We start from the raw sequence: 9,592 nt of genomic DNA, 5'->3' as shown, positions 1-9,592 counted from the left end.
AATGCATGAATTAATTAATGAACAAATTAAAGAATGAATGCATGAATGATAGAAAAAATGCATGCATGAATGAATGAATGAATTTATGAATAAATTAGTTAATGGATGAATGAACAAATGAATGAATTATGATTGGATTATTGCATGAATAAGTGAATTAAAAAATGAATGAATGAATGAATGAATGAATGAATGCTTCTGTAGTTAACAGTACTGATGTGTCTGTCAGGTCGGTCAGTGTGTTTGCCGTCAGTAGGACTGTGATCCTCTCAGCTGCCGTCCTGGAGTCATGGTGAGACAAAAAACACAGGGATTACACCATTATTGACTGCTCTCAGATCAGTGCTGATGTTCATATATAATCTAATGTGTCTGAAGGTCGAAGAGGTGCAGCAGAGTTTGGAGGCTCATGGGAGCTCTGGACTGCAGGTCGAACAGGTCAGACACTCATTTCCTTAACAACACATTTCACTATATTGTTAATAAATATAAAATGTACAAAAATGATGCTGGAAAACAGAATTCAGGGGGGAAAATAGGGCTGTAGCAATGATGTATGTGCGTGTGTGTGTTCTGCAGGTCCCATTTGCGCTGCTGCTCGGTGAGTGTGTGGATCATGTGGAGAAAACACAGGAGTGTGTCCTTGCCTTAACCAGCTACCGCCTTCACATCAAACTGCAGGAGAACAGCATCAGTGTAAGAGTTTCCTCAACAACACCTGCAGAGATCAACTGCAGAGACATGCAGATTCAGATGTGGAATACTTAAACTGAATATTATATAGGAAGCGGGGTTTTATTACAGTATGTTGATGTATTTTCCACTGAAACTGAATATTGAGTGGGGGTGGGGTTTTATTACAGTATAATGATGTATTTCCCACTGAAACTGTATATTGAGTAGGGGCGGGGTTTTATTTCAGTATAATGATGTATTTCCCGCTGAAACTGAATATTGAGTAGGGGCGGGGTTTTATTTTAGTATAATGATATATTTCCTACTAAACTGAATATTGAGTAGGGGGCGGGGTTTTATTTTAGTATAATGATATATTTCCTACTAAACTGAATATTGAGTAGGGGGCGGGGTTTTATTTTAGTATAACGATGTATTTCCTACTAAACTGAATATTGAGTAGAGGGTGTGGTTATATTTCAGTATGATGTATTTTTAGCTGAAACTAAATTTAAGTAGGGAGCCGGGAATAATTTCAGTATGATGTTGTATTTCCCACTGAAACAGAATATTAAGTGGGGGGGGGGGGTTTATTTCAGTATAATGATTAATTTACATCTTCTATATGAACTAAATATTGAGTAGGGGTGAGATTTAATTTCAGTATGATGACATATTTCCATCTGAACTGAATATTGAGTAGGGGCGGGGTTTATTTCAGTATATTGATTAATTTCAAACTTCTAAATGAACTGAATATTGAGTAGGGGGCGGGATTTTATTACAGTGATGACGTAATTCCTTCTAAAAATGAATATTGATTAGGGGGCGGGGTTTTACTCCAGTGTGATGACATTTTCAACTGAAACTAAATATTCAGTAATGGGTGGGGTTTAATTTCAGTATAATGATGTATTTCCATCTGAGACTGAATATTCAGTAAGGGGCGGGGTTTTATTTCAGTATAATGATGTAGTTCCTACTGAAATTGAATATTGAGTAGGGGCGGGGTTTTATTTTAGTATAATGATGTGGTTCCTACTGAAATTGAATATTGAGTATGGGGCGGGGTTTTATTTTAGTATAATGATGTAGTTCCTACTGAAATTGAATATTGAGTATGGGGCGGGGTTTATTTTAGTATATCGGTGCATTTCCTACTGAAACTGATTATTAAGTAGGGGGCGGGGTTTTATTTCAGTATAATGATGTAGTTCCTACTGAAATTGAATATTGAGTAGGGGGTGGGGTTTTATTTCAGTATAATGATGTATTTCATCCTGAAACTAAATATTAAGTGGGGGCGGGGTTTTATTTCACTACGATGACGTATTCCCACTGAAACTGTATATTTAGTAGGGGGCGGGGTTTTATTTTAGTATAATGATATATTTCCTACTGAAACTGTATATTAAGTAGGGGGCGGGGTTTTATTTCACTATAATGATGTATTTCCATCTGATACTGAATATTCAGTAGTGGGCAGGGTTTTATTTCAGTATGATGGCGTATTTTCAACTGAACTAGAATATTGAGTAGGGGCGTTTTTTTTTTTTTTTTTAAGTATAATGATTTTATTATTAACTAATTACTGAGATAACTTGTCTGAATACTGAAGGCATGTGTGTTTATTTTGTCAGGTTCCTCTGCAGCTGATTGAGAGTGTGGAGAGTCATGAACCGACGCAGATTCAACTCACCTGTAAAGACTGTAAAGTCATCAGGTCTGTATTACTGCACTGCTTTGAATAGCAAATGTGTTGAGCAGACACTTATTTTTATCCCTTGATTTGAATATAACAGGGCTCCCACGGCTCATGGAAATTATGAATGTGTTCTGTTAAATTTATAAAAACATAAACTCTCAATTATTCACCCTCCTTAAACTTAAACTTCTTTTTCAAATATTTCCCAAATGATGTGTAACATATTCAGAAAATTTTCACAGTGTTTCCTCTAATATTTTTTCTTCTGGAGAAAGTCTTATTTGTTTTATTTCAGCTTGAATAAAAGCAGTTCTTACTTTTTTTTAAAGCCATTTTAAGGTCAATATTATTAGCCCCTTTAAGCAATATTAGTGTTGGATTGTCTCCAGAACAAACCACTGTTATACAATGACTTGCCTAATTACCCTAACTTTACCCTAATTACCCAAGTTAAGCATTTAAATGTCACTTTAAGCTGAATACTAGTGTCTTGAAGAATATCTAGTCTAATATTATGTACCGTCATCAAGACTAAGATAAAAGAAATCTGTTATTAGAAATGAGTAGTGGTGTAATGGATCACATATCTCCTGGTTTGGATCTCATTATGGATTTTTAGTCACGGATCAGAGCCTAATGTCATTTGCTTTCCATTTATTACAGAAACAGCACTGCAAGACACTTTTGGTTTAACAAACAGAACTGAAAAGCTGTCATTTGATTAAAAATAACACGAAGAAATAATCAGCTGGATAACAATAAACTGAAATATTCAGTGCTGTGAATAATTCACTGTTACTACTGTTGCTGATAACGCAAAATGTAGAAATCTAACATTATAATTTGTACTACCCATATTTATTTTAGTCTCATCTTCAATAAATGATTCAGTTCTTCACTCATAAATCTTCATGTTTCATTGCTAGATGATCATTGTTAAAGAATTATTCAGCTGCGTATTTTTGACGTCTGGTTGTCCCCACCTACTGGTTAAATAATGTAATTGCTGCCCACAGCTTTTATTTCTGAGCGTCGTTAAATGCATATGATGGTGATTTAATCAACCCGGGCTCATTGTGGAAACGTAGCCCCGTGGACGTTTCTCCGGACCGCGAGATACGTCCCGGGAGGTACGTATTCGAGCGTTTTTTGTTTTCGTGGATCCGCGAGAGGCCGCTGTGCGCACTTTTTTTTCGGCCGCCTCTCGGGAGCGCGCGCCATTTGCACCCACGCTGTACTCGCGCGAAAAGCTACTGGATCGGCCGACCCGGCCGCCCTCCTCTTCCTCCTCCTCCTTCTTCTTCCCTAAACCTAAGCAACGGTTTGCAAAAGCCGTCCAGAAAAAAATAAAAAAAAACAAAAGCCCTCGTCTTCGATTTCGACCGCGTTTTCGGATCCCGCCGCGTTGTCGCCCTTATTTTTCGGATTCTGTTTTTCATCTTACCCGATTTCTGGAACCGCTGTTCCCCGGACTCGATCCCGGTCGTCGTCCCCACGGCCGGCTCCTCATCCGGGGCCTCCGCTCCGCCGACGCAACGCTGTGAGCTAAGCAGACAAAGAGGAGGAGCGCGAAGAGAAGGAGCCCCGCAGCGTTCGCTCGAAAAAAACTAAACGTGTCCGTACGTACCTCCGGCCACGTAAATCGCAGTCTCCAGAAATGTCCGCGGGGCTACGTTTCCAGAATGAGCTTGGGTTGGATTTAATCTTTACCATAAACATCAGTGGTTTCATTTAAACTATAAACAGTTCTCCCAGTACTGCTGTGTTATTAGACTGTAACGTCATAACTAACTAAAAAGACTAAAGACTGAATCTCCTAATTAAATAATAAACATCTGTAAATCAGCATCATTTCTGTTGATGTTGATGTTCAATTGATGTTGCGTGGGTGTTGAGATCCTGATCTGTTAATGATTAATCGTGCAGCTTACACTAAACAAGCAGTGACAGAAAACACCTTTAATAACCTAAGAAACCCACCACAACTTCTTCAGTCATCATTATATTTCCATCTAAATTATGCAGGAGCTGATCTCTCTGTGATCGTTACAAATTTGGGAATAATCTACAAGTAAAAAAATGTATTAATCCGCTGGCTATGTGTGGGTTACTATCCGTATGAATGAAGGATCAACCGTTACCCATTACACCCCTAGAAATGAGTTAATAAAACTATTATGTTTAGAAATGTGTTGAAAAATCTCTCTGTTAAACAGAAATTGGGTAAAATAATAAAATAATTAATATTTAACAACAGGGCTAATCATTTTATTTCACAAAAAGTTAAATTCAAACCATTTTAGTACTTTGCCGATCATAACAGCGGCCTGTTTTAATGTTATCGATCATGGAAATCCAGGGAAGAGTCAGGGAATTTGACATTGATTTGAGCTTAATTGCACCCAGAATGGTGCATCATGGGAGTAAACAGTCACTAAAGGCTCACCTGTGCTCTTCCTGTGTGTTCAGGTGTAACTTCCTGTCTGTGGATCAGTGTCAGGATTGGCTGCGGAGGATCAGTGCAGCGTCTGGACCGCCGGCTCGTCTGCAGGAACTCTTCGCTTTCAGCTTCCTGTCCTGCAGCAACAGTGTGACTGCAGAGGACAGAGAGGTGCATGATGGGATATGCAGAGCAGGTACACACAGACACACACAAACACACACACACACACAGACAGACAGACAGACAGACGCACGCACGCACGCACATGTTTGATTTTGTGAACTGTGGGGACATTCCCAATTCAAATTCATCAGCAACACACTGACCTGTTATCTTCAGTGACACTTGTGTGTGTGTGTGTGTTTGTGTGCCTAAGGAGGACACAAGCAGAGGTTTAAGCGAGAGCTGCAAAGGATGGGCTTCGACACACACAGTGCCTGGAGAATCTCCAACATCAACAGCAACTACAGGTGACAGAAACACCTGACACACACAACACACATTGTCTCGTTGTTTCATGGGGACCAAAAAAACAACAACACAATACTGGTGTTGCTATACTTGTGGGGACATTAGGTCACCAACACATAAGGGAATACATGGTGCAGCAGCAGCAGCAGCATCATCACCTGACCTGTGTGTGTGTGTGTGTGTGTGTGTGTGTGTGTGTGTGTGTGTGTGTGTGTGTGTGTGTGTGTGTGTGTGTGTGTGTGTGTGTGTGTGTGTGTGTGTGTGTGTGTGTGTGTGTGTGTGTGTGTGTGTGTGTGTGTGTGTGTGTGTGTGTGTGTGTGTGTGTGTGTGTGTGTGTGTGTGTGTGTCAGGGTTTGTTCCAGTTACCCGGAGCAGATCTTGGTGCCGGCTGCAGTCACTGATCAACAGCTGGAGAATGTGGCGGCATTCAGATCATGGAAGAGGATCCCGGCCGTCGTTTACAGGTCTTTATCACTCTGCATTGTGTAATAATGATAATATGAAGCACTGTTTACACGAAGTACACCTACAGGAATGGTCATCAATGCATACACAGAAGTTATTAAACGATATAATCATCTTACTTCCCACATATCACATTGTGTTCGTGCACAAGAGTTATTGTATTTGCTTTAGGTAATTCTATACATATACAAAACTTTTTTTTAAAACTTATTTTAATTAAATTATCTGGCAGTTTGACATCGATTACAATTTTAGGGGCTTGTTTAATCATTTCCCCCCTCAAATTTTAGGTTAGCCATTTTCAGGTTTTAATGGTTAACTTATTTTAGTAATAAAATAATCATGTTAATTGGTTTATTTAATTAAAAACACAAAACACAGGTCAAATAAAATCTGTTTTATTTTTAGTTTTTATAAGTTCAGGTTCATTTTTCACAAATTATTATTATTATTTAAATGTATCTTCATTTAATAACCAAAGGGTTTTGTTAATTAACATTTCTACAATAAATGCGTCCTATGAAATCAAAAACTAAAGAAATTGATTCTTAAATTCTCTCCAAAATTATTTTACATTAAGTGTGTAGTTTCAGCTCTTAAAGGGACAGTTCATGCAAAAACAAAAATTCTGTCATCGTTTACTCCCCTTTCACTTGTTTACAAACATTTAAGAGCTTCTTAGTTCCTTGTTGAACGGAAAAGAAGATATTTTGAAGAATGTTTGAAACCTGCAACCATTGACTTACAAAGTATTTTTTTCCTTTTTTTTCAAATTATTTTTCCTACTATGAAAGTCAATGGTTACTAGTTTCCAGCTTTCTTCAAAATATCTCCTCTTGTGTTCAACAGATTAAAGAAACTCATGAAGGTTTGTAAACATTTGGCTTACAATAAATAGTCACTAAATTATTATTTTTGGGTGAACTGCCCCTTTAAATCTGAATTAAACCTTCATTGAAAATGGTGTCTCACTCAGAGATTCCATAACATTTATCATTTCTAATAATTAACATTTCAACAATAAATGCGTCCTATAAAATGTTTAATCAGAAACTAAGGAAACTGTTTCTAAAATTCTCTCCAAAGTTATTTAACATTAGGTGTGCAGTTTCAGCTCTTAAAGGGACAGTTCGCTTGAAAAAAAATATTCAGTCATCGTTTACTCACTGCTTTAAACCTTTAAGAGCTTCATTAATCTGTTGTACACAAAAGAAGATATTTTGAAAAATGTTGGAAACGTGTAACCATTGACTTCTATAGTATTTGTTTTTTTCAACTATGAAAGTCAATGGTTACCGGCTTTCAGCTTGCTTCAAAATATCTTCATTTGTGTTCAACAGATTTAAAAAACTCATTAAGGTTTGGAATCACTCGAGGTAAAGTAAATAGTGACTAAATTATCATTTTTGGGTGAACTGTTCCTTTAAATCTGAATTGAACCTTCAGTGAAAATGGTGTCTCGCTCAGACATACCATAACATTTAACATGTCTAGTAATTAACATTTTAATAATTAACATTTTTACAATAAATGCATCGTATGAAATGTTTAATCAGAAATGAAGGAAACTGTTTCGTAAATTCTCTCCACAATTATTTAACATTAAGGGCCCTATCATACACCCGGCGCAGTGTGGCGCAAGGCGCGGCGCAATAGTTTTTGGTAGTTTCAGCTTGGCGCAAGAGTGGTTTTGAGGCGTTGCGCTACGCTGTTTAAATAGCAAATGCATTAGCGCTCATTTGTGCGCCCATAGGCGTTCTGGTCTAAAAAGGAAGGTGTTCTGAGGCGGACCGCTGGCGCGTTGCTATTTTGAGAAACTATAATAGATTTTTCATTAGACCAAAACTAACCCGGTCTAAACTCCAGCGCAGAGTTGCACCTCACTTACACACTGCTTAATACACACAAGAGAGCAATAGGCAAATATCTTTACATATGAAATAATTAAAATATTAAGGATATATATAGGATATAATAGGAATAGATATAGGATATAAATATAAAGGATTAAAATATTACAAAAAATATTATTTTCTAGCCTACATAAATATGAAAAATCACTGCTTTTACGTCTTCTTCATCTCGGGAGGCTTTTTCAGTTCATTCATAACAATTTGCTTTTGTATAATGTTATTATTATTAGCAGTATTATTTATTATATCCATATTTATATTTGTTTTATTAAAAACAAGCTTAGATTTGTCCACCTGTCAGGTTTTAGACCATATGGGGCGCAGCATGTGTTTTAGGATATAACTCAGGTTTTTGAGCACATTTTGTTATTTTTGTTCATTTTTTCGTTTTTCTAGAAATTAGAACTGAATTTAGAAATAGTTTTGAAACGAATATTTGCGCTTAACAAACTAAATTAATTATTTATAGATTAATTGATGTCTGTGTGTAAAGGTTTCCCTATCCAAGAGCGAAAGCGAAAGTGATCCATTATCTCTCATTCTCACGCAGTAGATGCTCTGTTTAACAGTTTTCTGTTTAAAACACTGTGAACTGTTTGCTTGTGAAATGCTCAGTTTTTCCACTTAGACTTACTTTGCGTCCTGTAAATAGTGAATGCGCTCTTGGCGCGACGCAGCTGGCTCTTAAAGGGAATGGGAGATGAGACTCTGATTGGTTTATTCTCAAAACACACCTATAACTCATTAAGAAAATAAACTCAACCCTTTTAGACCATACGCCACGGCGCAAAACAGATTTCCCGTCTTTAAATTAGCAAAAATGTGTTCTGACACACCCTTAAAGCGTTTGCGCCCTGCGTATTGCGCTCTGTGCATGGACCATCAAAATAGACCCCTAAGTGTGTAGTTCCAGCTCTTAAAGGGACAGTTAATGCAAAAATGAAAATTCTGTCATTGTTTACTGTCCTGTTACTTGTTTCAAAACTTAAAGAGCTTCTTTCTTCTGTTAAACACAAAAGAAGATATTTTGAAAAATGTTGGAAACGTGTAACCATTGACTTCCAGTGTTTTTCCTACTATGGAAGTCAATGGTTACCAGTTTTCAACATTCTTCAAAATATCTTCTTTTGTGTTTAACAGATTAAAGAAACTCATAAAGGTTTCATAAAGGTAATTTTTGGGTGAACTGCCCCTTAAATCTGAATTGGATCTACTGTAAACATGGTATTTCACTCAGCTTCATTGTAACCTTTGATCCAGGCACCAGAGTTCGGGCGCTGTGATTGGTCGATGCGGGCAGCCAGAGGTCAGCTGGTGGGGCTGGAGAAACGCTGATGATGAGCATCTGGTACAAGCCATTGCTAAAGCCTGCGCTACAGATCCGGCAGCAAACACAGCACTTGCTAACGGCTCCTGTGTTCACAATCATGCTAACGGCACCATCAGTGGCTCCGGTACGTAAAAGTGGGTGCGTCTCAATCAGCCCCCTTGTTTACTATGAAAATTATTAGCCTTTTGTTGTTTATAAACTCCAGTTTTGATGATGTACAGTAAGTGTGCACCAATGTGTAGTGAACCAAGCTCATCAGTGCCCTAAATAGTGCTCGAAATTGTGACCTACCGATGAACAAACTTGGGAGCTAGGGTGCTGATTAAGATGCACCCAGTGACTATGCTCCTGTTCAGCACCTCATCTACTTTATATTCATGCCAGATCCTCACATGGCCAATGGAAAGGTAGAGGCGGAGCCAAGTGCCACGCCCTCTCAGAAGCTGTTAATAATGGACGCACGCTCATACGCCGCAGCAGTAGCCAATCGGGCTAAAGGAGGAGGCTGTGAGTGTCCAGGTAATGCAGAACTTATGATTCTGATCAATGTTATATGCTGAATGTTTGACTAATAGTGCAGTTTACCTTCT

The 9,592-nt window shown here is 37.9% G+C and overlaps 1 protein-coding gene and 1 long non-coding RNA gene across 6 annotated transcripts in view; one reads left to right on the top strand and one right to left on the bottom strand.

The window, feature by feature from the left end:
- The window catches only part of LOC147843774 (uncharacterized), a 321,977-nt gene that overhangs the window by 276,839 nt on the left and 35,546 nt on the right, over positions 1-9,592 (bottom strand). The gene's annotated exons all lie outside the window — the stretch shown is intronic.
- The window catches only part of LOC100333801 (phosphatidylinositol-3,5-bisphosphate 3-phosphatase MTMR3), a 52,564-nt gene that overhangs the window by 14,956 nt on the left and 28,016 nt on the right, over positions 1-9,592 (top strand). For all 5 annotated transcript variants that reach the window (XR_015490719.1, XM_087253155.1, XM_087253153.1 and 2 more), the window contains 9 exons: positions 230-292; positions 379-438; positions 580-696; positions 2,316-2,398; positions 4,850-5,016; positions 5,200-5,293; positions 5,645-5,758; positions 8,933-9,126; positions 9,387-9,521. Coding sequence is in view for 4 of the 5 variants with exons in the window: in XM_087253155.1 (XP_087109281.1) it covers positions 290-292; positions 379-438; positions 580-696; positions 2,316-2,398; positions 4,850-5,016; positions 5,200-5,293; positions 5,645-5,758; positions 8,933-9,126; positions 9,387-9,521 (967 nt within the window). In the remaining variant the exon portion in view is untranslated. The remainder of the gene's footprint in view (positions 1-229; positions 293-378; positions 439-579; positions 697-2,315; positions 2,399-4,849; positions 5,017-5,199; positions 5,294-5,644; positions 5,759-8,932; positions 9,127-9,386; positions 9,522-9,592) is intronic.

The sequence above is a fragment of the Danio rerio genome, chromosome 5 (assembly GCF_052040795.2).
Source record: "Danio rerio strain M-AB ecotype USA chromosome 5, GRCz13ab, whole genome shotgun sequence".
In the NCBI taxonomy this organism is placed as follows: domain Eukaryota; kingdom Metazoa; phylum Chordata; class Actinopteri; order Cypriniformes; family Danionidae; genus Danio; species Danio rerio.
This window is presented reverse-complemented; position numbering and strand designations above follow the sequence as displayed.